The sequence below is a fragment of the Aptenodytes forsteri genome, unplaced genomic scaffold (assembly GCF_000699145.1).
Source record: "Aptenodytes forsteri isolate BGI_AS27 unplaced genomic scaffold, ASM69914v1 Scaffold71, whole genome shotgun sequence".
NCBI lineage: Eukaryota > Metazoa > Chordata > Aves > Sphenisciformes > Spheniscidae > Aptenodytes > Aptenodytes forsteri.
This window is the reverse complement of record NW_008795923.1, coordinates 1,475,295-1,497,831: the sequence shown is the minus strand read 5'-3', so window position 1 is coordinate 1,497,831 and position 22,537 is coordinate 1,475,295. Positions and strand designations below refer to the sequence as shown.

The following is a 22,537-nucleotide window of genomic DNA, read 5'->3' as shown; positions in this document are numbered from 1 at the left end:
ATAAAATTATAATTATATATACAATTTTGTCATGCACCATGTGTAAATATAATTTATACATAATATATACACAATATATATATGTATATATGAAATAAATATGCACATACATATAAAAATACTTTTTATTTTAATGAAGTAATACAATATTTTGATGTAAATTATCTTAAGTGGACTCTCTCTATAGAAATTTCCTCTGAAAAGCACTTGAAAAGTAGCCTTTGTTTTGCTTTTTAAGTTTGATGTTGGTATTAAGTCTCCTAAGTTTGTTTACCTGCATTCTCTTTAAGTATATTAAATGTTTTGGGATATGGTAGATTTGTGCAGAATGAGAAAGTTTTGCTAGTTGACATACACAACCTTTCCTCTACATTTCCTCTTACAGCAGCATTACCAAACAGAATGGAAGAACTGGTTTAAGTTTTCTGGGGGTATGTAGCAGAACCAATTCAGAAGTTCATTATAATCTTGCTGGTAGCTGAGTCCTATCTAAATACTGTTTCTGAATTCTCTACAGTTTCTTCTTCTCCTTAATCAAAAGGGAATATAAGTAAAAGGCAGGATTTGAGATTATTATCTTGTCTGTTGAAGCTGTCTAGTCCATTCTGTGGAATAAATTTAACTTGGTTTACGTGGTAACTATTGGACACCCGATAACAAAGGTATTCACAAAGAGATTTGCTGAAAATGGGAAAGACATGGACTGGTCTATTTTGTATCATAGATCTTGTAGGGTCTAGGAGAAACTTTGAGAAAAGGCCTACCAAACCACTATGGAGCGTGGATGATGATGTTTGGCTCACAGCCCTCAGTCACTGCTTGTCGCTGTGTTCTCAGTCTGCTCAGCGTAAGCTGAAAGTACTATATCGTGTCATTTTGAAAGAGACTTTCAGTGCTCTGCATGTTTCATTATAGATCAGTATGAGTATAGATCAGACACATGACCAAAGTTGATGAACCTCCTGGTGGGGAAAGGAGCCTTTTGCCTTCTTTCCTGAGTTCCTTTCCCAATTTAAAATAGCCTGACAGTGTGTATTTGTGTGCAGACTGTCGTTTGGACTGTCCACGTCCAACAAATGTTTAGTAGTCTGTCTGGCCAGTAAGCTGATACTGTAATGAGGATGTCTTTTCAGAGACATCCTGCCTGTTCAAAATGTCTCTACAAGACATCAGCACTTGAAGTGGTGGAACTCTTTCTGGCTTTTGGTAATAAAAGTGGAGTTTATACATGGATTCACCAGAGGTTATGTAGGATAACTGTGGGTTACAGGATGGGAAGATGCAGGGTTTTGTAGCAGGTTGGATCGTTTGTTCCAGGATCAAACGCATGGTAAGGATGAAAAAAATGACATAGCTGCTTGGTTGGAGATAATAAGGCTCCTTAGGGAGGGTGGGATAGCTTGAGCTATGTACTCGGGAAGCCTGTTGTTTTCAAATTATTGCTATCCTTTTTACTTGTTGCATTGCTGTTCAGATCTAAGAGCTACAGTGACGCTGCAATTTGAAGTTAAGCACCACTGAACTATAAATAATTGAGAGAAATGTTGGAAGCTTGCTGATGTTTAATGCCCAACCTGTGGGAAACTTTTTTTTTTTGCAGAACTGGAATAGAAGTATTGCAGGACAATTTCAGCAATTCTTTATTGATGTAAATAAAGGCAAGATCAGTTTGTGTTGATACTCTGTACAACTATACTGTCTTCACACTTGGAAAGTCTTGAGAATTACAGTTAAAGTGAAGTTGTACGTAGTACATACAGTTGCATTTTAGGCGTGTTAATTATATGTTGTTACACGTGAAATCTTCCAAATGCAGAGAGGAGGAATTTGGCAAATTTAAGACATAACACTCTTCCAGAATGTACTGATTGGACTTTTTTCTTTACTGATGCCTGTTATAGGCCTTTCACTGAAGCCAGTGAAATGGGGATGTAGGTCAAAGTTTTGAGTATGCCTTGGGAGATTCTCTAATTCCTGTAGTGAGATGGCAGGAAAAGATAAGGGAGACACAAATTCTGTTAGAAATATTACTGAATCTGTGTAGTATTAGGGAAATATAAAGATACCTGGAAGAAGTAAGGAGCAATGGCTTCTGTTTGTTTAAAAACAAATTTTCTGATTGTGTTGGAAAATACTACCATTTTCAAGTTAAGGCAAAGGTTGTTAGGTAGGTGAAAAAACCCTTCTGTTTACATCATTAGGTGTATTCTCTAGAATGCCTCACTTGCTGAAAAGAAATCTCAAGGATTTGAGAGTCATATTATTTGCAGTTGTTGATGCTTGACAGATCATGTACACAAAAGCAGTATGATTTCTCTCTGTGATTCTTTTCGATAACAATGCACAGTTAACATGTTGAATTCAGTGCCATAATAAATAATTTCTGAGTGCAGTAACGTGATGGGATTAGTAAAACCAACACCCCCGCAAGCCTCTGACAGCACAGAATGTTACAAAAATATGGATGAGAAAGAAGGGCTTCAGGTTATCAACAATGGGCTAGGATGTAATTTCTTCTGTAGGAAGGTTTTTTCCATAATTAACCACCCTAAAAGCATCTTCTTCCAAAATAGCTGTATTAGCCATTGTCAGTTTGGATTTATATGTGTATCTGTCTTGCTCTGCTCATAATCTCCTGTATATGACTGAGGAATCACCCAGATTGTTTTGTTTCTAGTAGTCTTTCTCATTCTTCATGCTTTGCTCCATCTTCTTTCTTTGCCTTCTGCCTTGAAAAATGACCAAATCCTTCTTAGCTAGAAATAGTGACTTTGATTTCAAGATATTTTTTCTTAGAGTTGCCTTTAGAATCAAAACTAGAATACAGACAGAAAATCCTACTGAGACTGACAGCCCAACTTTTTATCTTCTTTTTCTGGTAAAGCAACATTATCTTGATAAAACTATGTATTAGACTTCTTTAATGCTGGTTTTCCTTATCTTATTTAAATTGCAAATGGCATTCTTCAATGCATGTCCTAGAAAGATTTAACTGTGATGTCACTGGGGTAGCTCTTCAAAAATATCATATTAGTATTCTTCAAAGGATGAGACTTAATGAGGAATTTCCAAAGAGTGGTGTCTTGGGTTTTTCACATTCCACACAAAAGACTTCCAAATGACACTGTAAAAGTCTGAAGAAGCAGCTGGAACTTGATCTCCCCTGACTCAAGATAGTTATACTGCAGCATGTCAATGTCAGCGATACTTACAGTAATGTTTAATTTGGTGCAGCCTGGGCAGATGAGTGAAGCAAAGCCATGCTGAATTAACTGCTGAGGCTCCTGACATTTCCACTATTTGTGGTTTGTGAGTTTTACTTTGGACTAGGTTTAGTTTCATCCTTTGAACTGAATGTCCCACAGCTCACTTCAAAGCCATCTGAACATAACTATCCCACAAATCTTTGCTTCTTTGACTTGTGGATTACTGTAGGAACTGCCATGCTCACCCTTCATCTGTCTCACTGCTGATTTCTGTCCCCACTCCAAGTGGATGTTGTACAAATAATGGCCTTTTAGGGGAACATAGGTGCTGTAGGAGTTGTGCAGAACACTATGGGCTATCCTTCACAAGTACCAGAAATGCCTTCTGAGGCAAATGGTTGTCTGGAACCCATCTCTTCTGCGGAGTGAATGCCATGGCATCACTTCTGGTCAAACATTAAATCCGTGCCAAGTTGATAAGTATTACAGAATCCCCATCTCATCCCAGTCCCTCCTTGGAGACACACGGTCCACAGCCGATCTCCCAAACCAGGAAGGAAAATGGCCCTTCCCAAAAATCCCCAGCTTCCTCTCAATCCAAAGAACTTCTTGGCGTCTGAAAGAAGGAAGGAGAAATCACTGTAACTAACTGCAATCCCAGCAGCTGTCTGGCTGCGTGAGAAAGAAATATAAATCATTCTGATTTATATTTTGTCTTGTTATTTGTGGAAGAGTGCACCAGCACCACTACCACCACTGAGTAGGTCCTTTATACACTGCATTTGAGACAATGCGGTTGGGGTTTTGTGCAGAAGCCTAGGGAGGCTGTGTTACCAAGGCACGCCATGTCCACAGCTTATGCAGTTGCCAGGACTGTGCCTGGCACACACGCAGAGCTGGGACAGGGCAAGTGGTCTCTGACAGAGCTTGTTGCTCCACAGAACTTCTCTCACAGCTCACGGCCCCTAGGGAATCATCTCTCAAGGTGCAGCAGCTCTCACAGTCGATCTAGAGACTTACACCACCTTTCCACAGCTCTGCGACCAGTGCCCTAATTCTACCAGAAACCTCCTAAACACAGTCCCACGCTCAATACATGTACAGGAAAGGGGTAGACACACTTACTCAGGCGGGCATCTGGACCACCGGTTTTGCAGTTCCCATTGCCTGCAGTGGCAGAGAATGGGCCAAGGGGATGTTCCTGCATGTTGTCTTGCGGGGGTCCTCTGGAGGTTGCAGACGTGTAGACATGTGCAGCACCATTGCCATGCTTTTCCCTAGACTGTGTCCCAGGACTGCTGATCCTGGGACCAAGGGCGTGCATGTCCTTGGATGTCTGTGGATGAGCAGTGGGCTTGGCAGAGTGCTTTCCCCTCCCCTGACTATCTGTTCAAGATCTCTGTGGTAGGGGCACATGCACTGTGCCACCTGTGAAGCATCGTTTTGCTACCTCATCAAGAACATGGTCTTCATCTATTTGAAACGAATGCAGCACCACTTGTCAGTCCTCTCCCACTTGGCAGCAGGCTTGACATTAGCAGGGTGGTGCATCTGCTGGAGAAGCTTTTGCAGCAGTAGGAAAAGGAGGAAACAATAATTAAGAAGAGTAATAGAAGAGTGAAAAGGCTGATCAAGGGGTGGGGGAAAGAAGCAAGGAGTACTTTCTTTAGTAGTCTTAGAAAAATGACACAGTGGAGAAGCTGAAGAGCATAAGGCAACTTGCTGCCTTTGCTTTAGAGGAATGCATATGTGACATGGCTCTTTTTACACCATGAGATGCACTTCAGGATGTTTCAGGAGCTCTCGGTATTTGAAGAATCCTTTTGTGTTTAGCTTGCATTGAAAGACTCGACACTGGTGAGACCCAGTTGTTGTTCAACCCAGGAAGGTTTGAAATTCCTCTTTTGAGCTTTTGGAGAGGAATTTCTGTTGTAGTATCTTCTAAGAATAATTCTTTTGGCATGGACCAAAACTGCTTTTTGTAACTACTAGGGACAGCCAGGTGATTTACTTCAGAACTGCAGTACTTCTCCAAACCTGAATTGCTAATACAGATGTAGTATTTGTTTGATGGCTGGGTAAAAATAAAGCCGTGCTCACTGGGGGCTTGCATTTGATAGAAGTGTAATTTAAGCCCAGATCTTCAAAGCTGAAAGCCTACTTGAGTTTCTTATTGTATCACTTGGTCTCAAGTGATTTTATTACTGAAGTGTGAAATATAATAAAGTGATAGAGCAATCTTAAGCTTGAAGAAAAGCGGAGAAATAGCATGCTGGTAGGAAAATAGCAACTGTAAAATCTTGAGTGATTAAGTACGCTGTCTTAATGTAAACCATAAATGACAACACACTGTAACAAAGTGGAAGGTTTCATGGCTTTTAACAGTTCAATGAAATGTCACTACTCACTCTTCCCCCCCACCTTTTTAGAGAGTGATTGTGTGGATGTTTCGGGGTTTCCACATCAATCTTAAGGGCAATGTAAACCTGCTTTATGATGTTCCCTAGTCTTCCAAATAGGTGCAGATAAAGTGCTTTATTATATATTATGTAGTCCAAATGCTCCCTAGCTGTCATAAGGATGAGGGAAAAGGCACAAGGAAAATCGTAGATACCCATGTATTGTATTAGATTATTGTCTTCGGTGACATTAAACTCTCTAGGGTGGGGAGGCAAGTGATTACTGGGTTTGCATGGAAGACGTGGTTCCTGTCTGCAGCATGCTACATATATTCTGCTTTAAGTACAATTTACCCATGATAGGTTTCAATAAAAATGACTTAAGCACATGCAGATCTCTTCACTGTCTCCCTCCTACAGCCAGGTACCAAACTTCTATAGCTTGTATACAGGCACTGGGGGTCTTCTATTACAAAATTACTAATTATGATCTTTAAATGATGCCTTTTTCCTTTAGCAGGCAAACATTGCCTTTTTCATCATCATTAATAATTATAAAATAATAATAATGAATAGTAATACTCGTCCATTGTGTTTAACTACTTATTGCCTACTATCCACACTTACGCTGAATATAAAATTACTCATTAAATATTGTTTGCATTGCCTCTGGCCTTTTTGTTAACACTCTGCTTGAGAGTCTCGCAAGCAGCAAAGATAAGGATTAGTTTTCTCAGTTCTTTGAGATAAGGTGATATTAGCTCTGTGTTACAATGAGTTTGCAGATTTTAATGTTTTCACAGTAGGTAGAAAAGGAATTTACCTTTGGAAGTAGAGTTGTTATCCTTACTTACAATTACTTTCACCAATCCTGTCTAGAAATGACTGTAAATGCTGATGGTATGGCAATAAATTCTAGTTGTGTACATGTCCAGGCCTTGTTGATTTTTGTTGGGTTTTGATAGTGTATGTCAGTTTCATAGAGTATTGATAGGTATTAGTAGGCCTAGAATTAAAGATATTTTCTTTTGATGATCAGTAGCATTTAATATAAGAGGTCTGTTACAAATGAATCATATACATACCTTAGTTTGTGTGAGTTTTCAGCTTGGTATGGTGATGGCTTTGCCTTATAAACATATTCTCTCTTGCGGCTGAAAATAACAGCAGGGATTTATGCAATTCCATATAAATGGAAGCTACGCTGTTATCTTCTGATGTAAGCATGCATGCTTGGGGCTTCTACGTTTCCATTTTCTTAAATCCTCAGGCAGAGGTGTAGAAATATGCATAGTTTGATTGTGGATGAGCTGTGTATTTAATGCAAACACAGGTCAGATGCACCTGGGGCTTCTGGGTGTTACTGTCTCAGGTTGCTGAAAGTCTGAACATGTGTTCCCACTGAAGAGAGAAGCAGTCAGTAATGCTATATTATCCTCTTCAGTACATGTATCAGATAGGCTTCTAGGATTGGATGTAATTGGCCCAAGTTTTCTTGACTATGACCATAAAAGAAAGAGCCTAATGCCTACAAATCTTGGAAAATAACAGTGGTACTAGAATTTGAAATATTAAACTGGAATAAGGTAACTCTTTAAACAGAGAAAACTCAAATTTGATGAATAATATAAATGAAAGTAAAACATTTCAAAGAAAATCTACCCTCCTGAGTAGCTCAGCCTTGAAAAAGAGGGTCTTTCCCCCCTGTCCTGCTTGCACAATGTGTATTATTGGCCTATGCTGCTCCCATTGCTTGCATTATTTGCTGGGTCACTGAAAACATCTCCTACTGCTTCAGAAGCTTGGGTATTTTCTATTCTACAGGCAACATCCCCCTGCTGCTCTCAGGAGTTTGCCTCCCCTTTCCTTTCTCTCCAGTCTGATAGTACCTGGAGAAAAGAGTCTTTAACGAGACTAAATTTTGCTTGAAATCTTATCTATGTGATACAATGAATAAATAAGGAATAATGCAGTATAGGTAAGATATCAGGAATTCATATATAAGTAGATTCATGTTACACTGGTAGTGAAAGAAATTAGAATGTTTGAACTTTTTATGTTTATTGTAGTATTTTCTAGTGAATGGCAACCTCTTAAAGAAGAGTTTTACTACTGTAGATAAGAAGAGTTCCCCTGTAAGACAGAGCAACTCATTTGTTCTGAACTTAGATTTATATGTCTTCAGATATCCCAAGAACTTCCTAGAGAATTTAACATTTTGGTCTGATCACTAATGTAAAACTATTGCACGCAAAACTATTCTTGTTACGTCTGGCTGGCGTGTAACCACGCTTACGGAGTATTCCAGTTTACAACTTCCTGGGATGGTTCTACTTCCATCCTGTTTCCTATTAGCTTATTAGTCTACTTCGTTTCTTCTTAGTCTGCAGTTTTTCCTGTTAACCTATTAGCCTATGTTTTGTGCACAGTCACATGCAGTTTTACCTCTATTACTTATACACCTCTACACACTGATGTCTAATTGAAAAATTTAAAGGCAGTGAACAGGTTTAGATAGTGAGTGTTACACAACTGTCAGCCTCTGGAATTCGAGAAACCTCTGACAGCTGAGTTCATTCCATTGCTCTTGGGGAATTAGTAATTTGCTTTTCCTTCAGAAGATGCCACATTTCCATGCTGCAACAAGCAGGCTGGGACAAGTACAGAGTGCTTGTCACAGGCTCCCATGCTCACTCTAACAGAACTTACTATGTGGCAAATTGTCCGTCCTGGTGTACTAATGAAATATTCAATACTGGTTTTGTGACAGAATACTATATACTGTCAAGGTAATAAATATTTTCTCATGGTGATACAGATGGTTGACATTGCTGCTGATCTGTCACATTTCTTGAGTTCCAGTCCTTTGCTGCCATGCACAGTCTGTCTTCAGGCTTCTGCATACCAAAAATGAAAATCTGAAAGTGAGAGGAAAAATGGTTTCTTAAGTCTAAATGTATTTCTCTGAATTTGTATTTACATTTGATTCAGGGGATAAGATTTCTTGTCTCGGGTTCTGAGAAGTTTACAACACTGTAGCAGAGAAAATATTACTACATATTCATTTGTGTTTCAAACTTAGCTATTTAGGACAGAATTTGTGTTATGAAATGCCCTCTTTACATCCATTCTTAAAAGGTAAAATTGAGAAATATAAGCAGTTATCTGGATAAAAGAAAGAATGGTTAGAGTGTCATTTAAAAGTTTGCAAAACATTGCTATTGATTTTTTTCTCTAATGTGTAAAATAATTAGCTTCAGTCCATTCTCATTTTACAAAAAAAACCAGAGAGATGTATTACAGTGTTTTTTGCAAAAAGGAAATTGTCCTAAATTTATTGAATCTGGATTGTATCGTTCATCTACTTTCTGTATCATACTGGCTTGTTTCCTTAATGTCCTGTGTTTGTTGATTGTGTGAAAGTTGTTTTTTATGGGACAACAGCAGATCTGGAAAAACTTTTAATATGTTGTGAATGTTTTGTCAGTACAGGTCTCCAAGTTAGCTGATGTCATGGTCAGACATGGTGTGAAGAAAGGAGATCGTGTGGTCATCTACATGCCCATGATTCCACAGACAGTGTACTGTATGCTGGCTTGTGCAAGAATAGGAGCCATTCATAGCCTGATTTTTGGTGGATTTGCATCTAAAGAGCTTTCTGTTCGCATTGATCATGCAAAGGTAATACGTATTTGGAACAACAAACACCATTGCATTAGTTATTCATATAAATCAATGTCAAAAACCTTTTTTTCCAGAGAGGATAACATTTCTCCTTGTGTGGCACGCAGTCTCAATTTGTTTATAATACCTAACATTGAAATGTGAACAAAGTACTACATCTGTGCTGAGAGTGATACTTTTATAGCAGACATTGAGATACAAATTTTGACCTCTTTTAAAAAAGCATGAGTTTAACACGCTGCTGCTTAGAGCATACTTTCTTCTCCCATTTGTCAATCTTTGTCTACAAAGCATCACCTTAAAATGGGCTTTTCACCCAGCATTTTCCTCAAGTGTATGAGGAAAATGCTGCCAACCCTAAATGACTTCATTGGTTTACTTGATGTAAAAAAAGACACAGCAAGTCTTTTGCCAGGTTAGCTATAGAATTACTAGCTGCAGACCATGGCTAAATCCTAATTTACATTGCCTTTTTCTTTTTTCTTTAAAAGGCACATCTAAATATTTTGGATGGTTTTTGGTCCATCTGATGTGTAATGAAAGTGTAAGTAAAGAGGAGAAGCACATCCTCAATCTAAATTTCCAAACACACTCCAATTTTGCAATACTGCAAAGCTTTCTTGATAAGTGAATTGCACGCTACTGAGATTATCTTTAAGATATGTGTATGAGTAGCTGTGATGGATGGTATTCTGCTGAACTCAAAAGTTAATTGAAGCAGTCTCAAAAAGCCCTAAACTTTCTATTAGGCTTTTATGTGAATTGGTTTGGATGCTGCAGTGCAGGACCTAATGCTGGTAAGATGCATTAGAAAGAGTTAAAGATGTGGGATGGAAAGCTGGCTGTGAGATGCTCTTGTGGAAGAAAGGTCAAACTTCACATTTTATTGGAAGATCTAACTGAAAGAAATACCAAGCACTTTCTAGTGACTATGAAAAGGTACATATACTTCACCAGCTTACCTTAATTTATCTTGAATTTTAAATAGGTCTGGGAATGCTGCAAAGTCCTGCAGCTGATAATTTTTACTCTTGTCAGGTATTGGCAGTTACAGGTGCTCTGCGGTGAATTGTGAAGAAGTAATACAGACCGCGAGAACAGGCATTTCTTGTCATCTTTCTTTTCACCTGAATCTGGGAATATATAGTTCACAATATCGAAACAATGGATACTTTTGAAGGACATTAACTATATTTTAAGAAATTAACATGACATCTGTTTAAGCCCTTTATCTCAGTAAACTAGGAAAACCGAGAATACTTAAGAACAATATGGTTATATGCCTATTTGATAGGGTAGTTGCTATGCCTTCAACAACCAAATTTTCTCATGTTTTTTGAATCACAATAATAATATAACAATTCCAGGGGGCTTTTTAGATTTTAAGTCCAAACCCTGCAAAATAAAATGCAAGTAATGGAGTTTTTCAGACACGATTTTTGAAAGTGCTTCGCGAAAGCAGTGTTATGATTTGCAAGTGAACAACAATTCTTTGAAATACAAAATGTATGAGAGACCCAAGTTACTCAAAAATATCTGTTACTATCTTCCATTCCAGAAATACTGTATTCCTCCCTTATTTACAGTTGAGACATTTGGAGATTTTAATAAGGTTTCCTTGAAAAAATGAGCTAATATTTGTAATAATTTATTCTGAATAAGACATAGTTCCTGCACACAGGTATGGCTATATGAATATATGAATGGTTACCTGCACTTCTCATCATAAGATGATCCAACGTTTTGAGTGATTAGGCAGCAAGCTCAGCTGCTGATACATAAGATGCACAATTGCCTTATAATAGTTGCAGTCCTGTCTTGTCTTCTCTTGAAGCACTGTTTATTTTGGGAATTTGTATTGTAGATTAGAAGGCAGTATCTTGCCTTTTATTTTTAACTACTTGTATGATATGATTCAGGTCTCTGTCTTTAGAGCACTATATAATATCTGGCAGAACTAAATGTGCATGGCAATCTGACATGGATCGTCTAACCACAAAGCCAGAGCAGTACCAGCAGGTGCAGCAGAGCTATATAATGACTGCATAAACACCGGATTTCTTTAAAATGCGTGTCGCTTTTTTGAAGGAGGAGGGATGCACAACAGAAGTGCAGTAAGTTTGAGCATAGGCTTGTAATCAGTTGTGTGGCTGTGGCACAAAGAGAAAAGAGCTTTGTGTGTTGAACAGTGAGGGCCTGAGTGCTGGATCTCTCTGTAAACCTCTTAATGACACTCCTGACATTTTGTGCCCCAAAGGTGTCGGTTTTTGGTTTGTGCTTTCTGCAGCTTTATTAGTTGGCCCAATAAAATTTATTTATTGCTTTTTCTAGACTTTGCCTTGTACGCTGTTAGAGACTATAGAAGAATTTGTAGGAGGTGTCTTTACAACAGAATAAAATTATTGGTCTGGTACAATCGGGCCTTGCTTTATCTCATTTCTACTTCTTCATATTGTTTTTTTTCTACAGCTCAGTATTGCTGGCATTCCTTCACCAGCAAACCTTTGGATTTTTTTGGTTTTACTTCAAACTAGTTATATTTCTATCTAATCTTATTGTGCAGGACTACATAGAGCCACAGAAGAGGTGGGAAATGGGTGTATAAAAGCAATATGGGAGCAGAGATGCAGGGAAAATAATATCAGTAGACAGAGAGGTAAAATACTAGAAAACAGCAGTTAAAGCCAGTAATGGAGCTTTGATTTGCACAGAGTGATCCATGATGCTTCCAAATAGTAATCCTCACCTGGAAAATACATCACCTTAGCCAATTTAGTATTGGTTATTTTTAGACTTCCTTACTGCATACAAAGTAGTTGATGAGCAGAGGTGGCACTATTTACAAATGACTGTAAACCCGGCGTTGACAACAGTCTTTCATCTTAACAATCGAATAGAACTGTGTTAATATCTTACTTTAATTACGGTCTAATTTCAGGGTAGCCTCCAGATGAATTTTCAGTTTAACTGCATTGTATTGTGTCATCTTTTATTAAAATCAGTGCATCCCAAAAGAGAAAGATGACAAATGCTGAAATTTTAAAACTCATCTGAAATCTTTATTTTGAATACAAACTAATTAGCGAGCTTCCCTGAATGGCAGATTTGGACAGGAAACATGTTATTATTGCACAAGAAAACAATTTAATCTGTGCTTTCTGTGCTGAGTTTAATGCAGCCTTAACTGTGGCATTGTGGTTTGTGCCTATGTAATGAGATTTCTGCTAATGCATACAATTAGTAAACTAGTTTGATCAAACTGAGGGGCATAAGATAAATACACTTCTAAAACTCCAAAAGCAAGGACATTGAAGACTCATTCTTCTCCAATTAAAATGTGTTCTAACACAGTTTCTTTGGTGCTACCTTTTATTTCCTGAAATACAAGAAATAAAAATACTGATCTTGGAACCTGAGTCAAAATAGTTTGTATGCAGATTTCTTGACTTAGGAAATCTTACGTAAAACCTGAGGTTAATTTAATGACAAAGATGCTAAATCCACATTTGGAAATAGAAATTATTCTAAAAAACCCCAGAATAATGGAAATCTGATTTTTAGTGGTTTTGCATCCTGAATCCTGCAACCATCACTTGAAAGACTCTAGCTTTACTTCCCTCATGTGCCTTATGACTTTAGCTTATTCTCTTCCTGTATTTCTAGTTTCCTGTCATCTCTTGTTTGCCTTCTTCTTCCTCTTTCCCCTATTTTCCCTCCCGTGCCATTTAATTGCAGGCTGGAAAAGAGCCAGCAAAGTGCTATAGCTAGTTTTGAAATATGCCATTGTGTGCAGGCAGATAAGTAGAAAGCAGGCTGAACAGGACAGATAATTGCTGACATCACTGTACCACTTTTCCTTAATGGAGGCGCTAAGATGGAGATGGGTTTTTATCTCTGTTCATTAATTTTTGTGCAACTTACAAGAACTTAATTCTGTTGATTTCTTACTGAAATTTGGTTGAAAATGGTGAAAAGTGTCAGAAGTTGCTAGTGTGCTCCTGAACAAAAAACAGATGCATGGACAGCACGATCGCACAAGCTTGGTTTCCTTAGAAAACTGATCTAAACCCCTGTTTCTAATTATGTGAAGACAGATTTTATACATTGAGTGTCATTAATCAAAGAATTTCCTGGAAAACATGTTATTAGGTTACAGATATAAAATATATTGCAAATGTATATATTAACAATTTAACTTCTTTATTTTAGCCCAAACTTATTGTAACAGCAAGTTTTGGAGTAGAACCGAAAAGGAAAGTGGAATACATATCCCTCCTAGAAGGAGCACTGGCAAGGGTACAGAGCAAACCTGATAAAGTTCTCATTTACAAGCGACCTAATTTGGTGGGTGTACAGTTGTTGTGCTTTTATGTTGACTTTCAGATGTGTATGTAATGCACGTGCCTTTTCTCTTTTACAAGAAATTTTAAAATTTTTGGTGTATCTGTTTGTAGATTGTTCTTGAATTTTATAGGGGAACTTTATATTCATAAGATTTAAATAGTAAATAGAGCTAATGCAGCAGAGATTACTGTACAGAAAATTGAATAGTACATGTTTTTTGACCCACTTCTGTTTATTCCATCTGTTTTTCTTTCAACACTTTTCTATTTTTCAATGGGCAGGGCCATGTTCCTCTTGTCCCAGGTCGCGATCTTGACTGGGAAGAAGAGCTTGCAAAAGCACAGTGTTATAAATGTGTCTCCGTTCCCTCAGACCATCCACTTTATATTCTGTATACATCTGGAACAACAGGCTTGCCCAAGGTAAAGGACTATCTGTAGTCTAAGTGTCTGTGACCAACTTATTTGCAGTTCCACTTGAGAAGATATTTAATTAAAAAGGTTGAAAACGTTTGCCAGTGCTCAGTGCTATAAATGATAAACATTGCTAGAAATGGTTTAATCTCATTTATTCACGTTTCACTACTTTAAAGTCAGTGTCTAGGAATAAATCACGTTTGTTTATTTAAATAGTAGTATTATAAAGATAAACTGCATTTACTTCAAAATGTTTGTACATTTTGTCTACATTCTAGTCTTTGTTAGTTATCGTCTGAAAACTATTGTTATCTACGGCTTGGGTTGGGTTTTTTTGTTTCTTTTATTGTATGTTTGTTTGTTTGTTTTCCAAAATTACTGCTTCAGTGGGAATGCTAGCACAAGCATGTACTTGTCAGAACGAATCCTTTTCTTAAGTGAGGAGTATTGGAATTAAACAACTTTAGGTCTATTACTGCCAAAGACCCCAAAATTTCATTGGAGACAGGAATAGCATTACATCCTTCAAATGATCTTAAATGTTCAAATTTTCTCATTTAGGGTGTTGTCAGACCAACAGGTGGCTATGCAGTTATGCTGAACTGGACAATGTCAGCTGTATATGGACTCAAACCTGGTGAGGTAATTCTGTTTAAATGTCATGTAAATTTTTTTGAACCCCTCTTAAAAACTCCCCACTATATTTATGTTTTTATTTCGTTTTAGGTGTGGTGGGCAGCTTCTGATTTAGGCTGGGTTGTTGGTCATTCCTACATTTGCTATGGACCTCTCCTTCATGGGAATACTACAATTTTGTATGAGGTATGATCCATTCTAAAAAGCCAGCCTTTGAAAAGGCAGCATCTCCTCCCATTGATGATCCTGATGATCCTGTTTATGCCTGTCCATTCTTCATGCCATATATATTTAAATTGTGTGTATATCTTCAGTGTTTATACTCTTCTGGCTATTACAGTAATTCATAAGAAAAATTTACTTCACTATTCTTCAAACTTGTCTACTTCATCTGTGTGACTGGTGATGGTCAGTGGGGCAAGGAACTCCAAAACAGCAGACCTAGAAATGGCAGATTGTGGAGTGTACCTGTGTGGCTGAGGCTTCAGCCACAGGACATTGGACTACCTTTATTATGGACCTAGGAGACGATGTTGTGTTTTGCATGTCTGGAGATGACAAATTCTTACTGGATCTGAGTTGGAGGCAATTGGGAGCTCTGGCTGGAGGCAGAACTCTTAAGGAGACTTGTCTCTTCTTTCCTCCCCCTACCACTCAAGGCAGCTGAAGTCAAGACTCAGATGACATTCAGGGCTTGGTTCTTCTCCTTGGGGGATGAAACTCAGTGGGGTGGAGAAGAGACTAGTCTAATTAGAGTGGCCTGCTGCATCCTAACTTTGGTGCTCAAAAAAGCAATCACACTGCCTTACATTGTTATTTTTTCAGAAGTTATTGTTCTCTATTCACCAGGCAAGAAGATACAGTGTTGCTTGAACCATCTTCTTTATTCTTCAGGGCATGAATCCAGTATCCATTAGTGATAGTGAAAGACATTTTATGTAAAAGCACTGACATTGTTAGCTCTTAAGCGTGCTGAGACTTAGTTGCCTGCATTCACCTGATATTAAGAATTCTGGATAGATCCCAGCTTCTCCAATACTATGCAGAGTGAAGCCCACCTAGTAATTGTTCTGTCTTTTTCAACAGTCCTAGAGGCAGAAGTTGTTTTAGCTCTGCCATTGTGGCATGCTGATCACCTCTGTTGATTTGTAGTGGTAATTTGAAACGTGTGAATCATTAAAGAAAATCTAATGATAACTCATGGCAGAGCATACAAGAACTGCAAAAGTATAGTGAATGTACTGATACTGAGGGCTTGAAAAAGCATATGAAGCAAGCTTGGATGACATTGTGAATATAGCAGTTGTTAGAGCACCATCTGTACCCAGTGCTTGTGGAGTCAGCATGACATGGTGGAAACATACTGGTTTGCAGACCATCATAAGTGCGGAAGTTCTGCATAAGGAAATGTGTATTATGATTCAACTTTCTCCATCTTCCTGCTAATACACCATACAAGTGAAGATGACCATACTAGAACAGAAACGGATTGTTATTGTTTTCAGGAACAAGCATTATCAGAACAATCCTTTGGTGTTTGCACAACCAGTTAAGTTGGTATTGGTTGAGATGTGCTTCACTGTTACGAACTCATACGCTGCTGTTGCTGGGTAGCTGGTATTGGGATTGTGCCTGAATTTTGAGTAAATATGTTTCTGAATCCTGGGGATACTGAAGAAGCATGAACAGTTGTAGTAAGGTGAGGCTGCCTCTAAAATTGTTTGGATGCTGCTGCATCAAACACTACAGAACTGACTAGTGCTTCCTGCATCCTGTTTTGGAAGTTAGAAGTATACTTTACTGCTCAAAGTTCACTCTATAAACTTATAAGCAAGATTCTCACAAGCAGAAGATGCCTCTTGAAGCAGGTCAAGGATCCTCCAGTCCAGAAAAGCAATGGTCATTAGGGGTGTGTCTACATGATATTTCATATCACAGCAGTAGTGCAGTTCTGAAGTAAGTCCTCTGATTGTCCTTGCTTATTGATTTGGTTCACAGAGTGGTTTTAGACATATGAATGACATCTTTACAGAGAAAGCTAAGACAGAAGCTTTGCCACTTGGGATAAAAGGGTAGGATCCAATGAGCGGGACTGCACTGCTGTGAAGTTCTCCAGAGCAAATGAAAAGTACATGTGCCAACACAAAGCTTTGGCAAGAGCTCCCACCTTATTCTGAAGTACTTCTCATGCTATGCAAAAGGGCCAAATGCTATATGTGACTTCATATTTTCTAATGCCTGCCAGATGTCTGCTTGTTCTGACTTTCAGCTGCTCCTTTATTTCTTCCAAGCTTTGGCTTCTATCTTCTTCACCAGCCCTATTTCTTTTGCTGTTCCTTGTTTATCAACAACATCTTTCTTGTAACATGATTAAAATTATTCCTCTTTTCCTACTGCTACATTTTGCAATAGTGACAACTGTGGCTTTGGCCTCCCAGAATATTGAGCTAGGGGCAACATGGAGCTTGACAGCATGTGCTCTGAAAGGCCTAAAAGTTTCTCCAGCATATGCACTGCCCTGTTGCTAATGTCAAGCCTAGTGCCAAGTGGGAGAGGACTGACAAGTGGTGCTGCATTCATTTCAAGCAGATGAAAACCATCTTCTTGAAGAGGTGGGACAACCATGCTTCAGAGGTGGCATGGTGCGTGTGCCCCTACCACAGAGATCTTGAACAGATCATCAGGGGAGGGGAGAGCACTCCGCCAAGCCCACTGCTCATGAGGACATCCATGCCCTTGGTCCCAGGACCAACAGTCTGGGAAAAAAGTCCAGGGAAAAGCATGGCAATGGTGCTGCACATGTCTACATGCCTGCAATCCCTAGAGGACCCTTGCGAAACAACATGCAGGAACATCCCCTTGGCCCATTCTCTGCCACTGCAGGCAATGGGAACTGCAAAACCGGTGGTCCAGATGCCCACCTGAGTAAGTGTGTCTACCCCTTTCCTGTACATGTATTGAGCGTGGGACTGTGTTTAGGAGGTTTCTGGTAGAATTAGGGCACTGGTCGCAGAGCTATGGAAAGGTGGTGTAGGTCTCTGGGTTGACTGTGAGAGCTGCTGCACCTTGAGAGAGGATTCTCCAGGGGCCATGAGCTGTGAGGGAAGTTCTGTGGAGCAACAAGCTCTGTCAGAGACCACTTGCCCTGTCCCAGCTCTGCGTGTGTGCCAGGCACAGTCCTGGCAACTGCATATGCACCTTGAGAGAGGATTCCCCACGGGCCGTGCGCCGTGAAGGAAGTTCTGTGGAGCAACAAGCTCTGTCAGAGACCACTTGCCCTGTCCCAGCTCTGCGTGTGTGCCAGGCATAGTCCTGGCAACTGCATAAGCTGTGGACATGGCGTGCCTTGATAACATAGCCCTCTTAGGCTCCTGCACAAAAATCCAGCCACACTGTCTCTTCCTCTCCTCAAATGCAGTGTATAAAGGACCGGCCTTGTGGTGGTAGTGCTGCTGGTACTTCTGGCCACATGTCAGATCCTGTCCCTGCCCTGCAATCAGCTGCTTGTACAACAAATACCATTCAGGATGATTCCATTTCTTTGAAATGCAGTGGTTCAGGTAGTGGTTGTTGGCAATGTATGATCTCTTCCTCTGCCCCAAGTCACGCTCGGGAAAGGTCATAAAGGGAAGGGCACTGTGGGCTGGGGTAAGGCATAGTTGGGTTAGCCAGGTTTACCCAAAACAAATGGATTGAATGCAGCAAGGGAGTGTGTGAAGCACAGAGGTGTGGAGGAGGGGAAAACTGAGGACAGAGGCAAGTACTGGGAATCAGTTCCTTTTTAATCATTGCATAACATTTGCCAGATTGAAAGACATTGATGTCTGGTGGTATTCCTCCCAACCCACTCCATGCACTCGTGAATGCTCAGTGGATTGGTGACTGTCTTCAGTGAAGGAGCAGACAAAGTCCTGACACAAGTGCATTGCTGGATGCCCCACCTAGGACAAAGAGAGCAGAGAACTGAGCATACACGTACTGCAGAAGCTGTGCTCAGTGTTTCAGTCTGAAGGAAGATCTCAAAGATGTCCTCACAGATGGTTCAGACTAAGAGTGATAGCCTAAGTTTGGAAGGTACTGGAAACTTTTGCACAGTGTCTGTCCCACATAGCCCATTGTCTTTCAGATGACTAAATGTAGATTGGGGTTCCATTATGCATTCAGTAAAAGCACAATTAAATTAGGCCTGTGCTGCACCATTGTCAGAGTGTACTTTATGGTGTGGAGCGCAGGGGTATGCAGCATCTCTCATGATGCTCATTGGCATTGAGGACATCGTGAATGATCCTGTCCCTTCTTGGCAAGAAGGCACTGTCATATGTTTTAGTTCTGTGACCAGAAATATGGAATATAGGACTTAAGAGAAATTTTATAGTAGAGTCTACGGGTGATGTGTGAACTGACATGCTACTGTCATCTGCATGAAACAGATGAAAGGGACAGCATGACACTTTTAGAAGAGAAGTCCCTTCAGTCAAGGGAGCAAAGAGCTGTAGGATAGCTTTCCGTCAGAAAACTTTGAGCTGCATTTTTTGTCCAGTGAACAAGGCTAAGTCTAGTGTGAAATAAACCTCTAATAACATCTAATGGAAGAGGTAAAAAGCATTGGCATTAAATGGTTTGATCTACTAATCTGCTCTAATTCACCTCACTACTTGCTATGTAAACAAAGTCTGTGACGCCATATGTGCTCACATTCATGTTTGATGTTATTATTTCACATGGTACTAAGTTTATTTTTACCAGTGCATGTAGTAGGAAGAAGATTGATAATCTCTCATAGAACAGCAGGTTGTGCCTAGGTGACACCTGTGTATGTTGCTTTGTACAAAACCCTGTTGTTTATCATTTTTGTAACAGAAAAATGTAAAGTAAGAAACAAAATGCAATGTTTAAAAGCAAAGCAAATCTTGAGGTCTTAAAAATGTGTTTTGAAATGTGTTCTTTTCTTTGTGGTTAACTTTTAAAAGTGTTAACTTTTTCTTCTGTTCATGAAAAGACTGTGGGTAGTGTGTTAAGTTGTTCTATGAAATAGAAAATGAGCTTTTGTCAGGATGTTTTTCTTCTACATCATTTTGTGATCTGTAGGATCTGAGGCAGATAACTGTTTTTTAGCTTCTAGGCATTGGATTGATTTTTCAATAATCTCTCAGAAAAGTGGGTTTGTCAAACAAGTATTTTTTATTAAATATTAAAGTACACAAAGTGATAACAACAAGCACAAGGGTTTTTTTTTCCCTAAATGGCTAAGACAGAGAAGCTCACATGCATTAATGCTCCCTGCCAATGATTGCAGCAGCTGGAGAAAACTTAAACAAATGGTTCTTCTTAATTTGAATCTCAGTGTATCTTCTGTCCAGATAAAGTTTACTGACTTGCTTACTTTCGCTGTTCAGCATGAAAGCTTGCAATGAATGCATTATTGAAATACATGATGCAGAGAATATCTACAGTGCAACTATGGCAGTGAAAATCAGCCATTTGTTTGAGTATTGCTTATGCTTAGCTCTTTTTTGAAGAGTCTCTGATACGCTAATCTGGTGGAATCCACTTGCTTCTGTGAATTTACAAACCATCTCGCTGTGGAACTTCTGAAAGCTTTTGAGCAAATGAGAAGTTGTCGTGGTTTAATCTCAGTCGGCAACTGAGCACCATGCAGCCGCTTGCTCACTCCCCCCCGGTGGGATGGGGGAGAGAATCGGAAGGGTAAAAGTGAGAAAAACTCGTGGGTTGAGATAAAGACAGTTTAATAGGTAAAGCAAAAGCCGTGCACACAAGCAAAGCAAAACAAGGAATTCATTCACTACTTCCCACCGGCAGGCAGGTGTTCAGCCATCTCCAGGAAAGCAGGGCTCCATCACGTGTAACGGTTACTTGGGAAGACAAACGCCATCACTCCAAACGTCCCCCCCTTCCTTCTTCTTCCCCCAGCTTTATATACTGAGCATGACGTCACATGGTATGGAATGTCCCTTTGGCCAGTTTGGGTCAGCTGTCCTGGCTGTGCCCCCTCCCAGCTTCTTGTGCACCTCCAGCCTTCTCAGTCGGTAGAGCATGGGAAGCTGAAAAGTCCTTGGCTAGTGTAAACACTACCTAGCAACAACTAAAACATCGGTGTGTTATCAACATTGTTCTCACCCTAAATCCAAACCACAGCACTGTACCAGCTACTAGGAAGGAAATTAACTCTATCCCTGCCGAAACCAGGACAGAAGTGTCAGCCTGCCAATTGCAGGAGTGACGCTTGGTTCCTCGTGCACATACAAGTTCTGAAGGACATTAGGAAGCAAGGTTATTTCTAGGACATTGCAAATTAAAAGTAATCAAGTAGTTTTTAAAAAAAGGAGGAAGATGTTTGTTTAAAAGCAGTAGGGCAAAATCCTAGGAAAAGAAAAATAGGCAGAATTCAAGAGGAACAGGTAAGTGAGAGAATATGTTAAACTCATGAGGTAGACTCTTTTGCAGGAAGGATTCCTTAGTAACTAAATATATCTTTATGTGGAAAAGAGAGTACAGTAAATTTACCGCAGTTCATATGTTCAAATACATACATTTGTATAGATGGATAAAAATGTCCAGAAGAACTAACACCATATACTTGTGTACTTGAACTTGCAAATAACTGCAGATGCAGAGGTGGATTCGTGGTATTTTGTAATACATGTGTACATACTGTACAGCTGTCCTATACCTTTTGCTCATCCCAGAGGTCATGCTTGTCAGATTCTTCCTGTGTGTTGTTCGTTTATGTAGGGCAAGCATGGATACACCTGTGAGAACTCCTGAAGGTTCACTAAATAATTTGGGGATTGATTTTAGTATCTTGAGTTAAGTCATGTAGGCTCTCAGTTAACTACTTATGAAAGAAAGAGATCACTGCAATGTTCTTTCTATTGCGTATAAAAAGATCATTTTTCCTGTGAAGAAGAGAAACAGTCTGGACACTCTTTTCTGCATTATTGTGGTGGCAGAAGAGACCACTGTGAACAAGCTTTGGCTCTGAAAAATTAACTGAAGTATGCATGGCTTTGAATACTGAGGTATTCAGTGTGCATTTTTCACCTGCCTTTTCCTGAGGTGAAGGGGCAAGGAAGAACAGTCTGTGCTGCATTTAAATCCCACAAGGCTCCATTTGTCCCTCTCCTATGAGGTGGTAACAATCTTTGCTGTTACATCTTTATAGTATGTAAAGACCCTGTGAAATCTTTGGAAATTCAGTATCCTTAAGCAAAAAAACCTTTTACTTATTTTGACCTTGTTCTGTTGTCTGGAAATGAAGGCTTAAAAGGATGTGCGGACATCACTTGAAGTCCAGGATGTGGGCTTAAAAGGATGTGCGGACATCACTGTAAGCTATATTTAATTAAGTACTAACATGCTGTCCTTCAGTCTTGAATCTACTTTCCCAGCAACTTAAATTAGTTGTATAGGTAATCAGAGTTAATAAGTATGTTCAAGATTTATGAAGCAGAAATATACTTTAGGAAAAGAATATCTGTTCTTTGCTGATCTTGTAATTGATGACTTTTTTTGTGTTAGATAGCATGGATCAATATGTGAGGTTAACTTTCTGGTATATGGTCTCCACACAAGCTAGAAATCTTTGCTTTCTTACTTCGCTTGGATGTACTGACACAGAATAGATCTGGGCAAAGTTAAGAGATGGACAAGCACAGCACAGGGCTGCGCCTTCTCAGGTCAATTGTTATGTGGATCACTAACTCCGCAGTATATAATAGTCCTCTAGTTAGGATCACTACTAGTTTTGCAGTACACGAAATAGTAAACTGTCAACTGTTTTGACTAAAGACTTTGTAGACCGAATTCTTATTTGTATGTGTAGGAGTGTGAG

The 22,537-nt window shown here is 39.3% G+C and overlaps 1 protein-coding gene across 1 annotated transcript in view; it reads left to right on the top strand.

Moving 5' to 3' along the window:
* ACSS3 (acyl-CoA synthetase short-chain family member 3) overlaps positions 1 to 22,537 on the top strand; it is an 81,491-nt gene that overhangs the window by 1,346 nt on the left and 57,608 nt on the right. Inside the window, exons 2-5 of the mRNA XM_019473564.1 lie at positions 9,098 to 9,286; positions 13,915 to 14,055; positions 14,611 to 14,691; positions 14,776 to 14,871. Coding sequence (XP_019329109.1) covers positions 9,119 to 9,286; positions 13,915 to 14,055; positions 14,611 to 14,691; positions 14,776 to 14,871 — 486 coding nt within the window. The 5' untranslated portion in view covers positions 9,098 to 9,118. The remainder of the gene's footprint in view (positions 1 to 9,097; positions 9,287 to 13,914; positions 14,056 to 14,610; positions 14,692 to 14,775; positions 14,872 to 22,537) is intronic.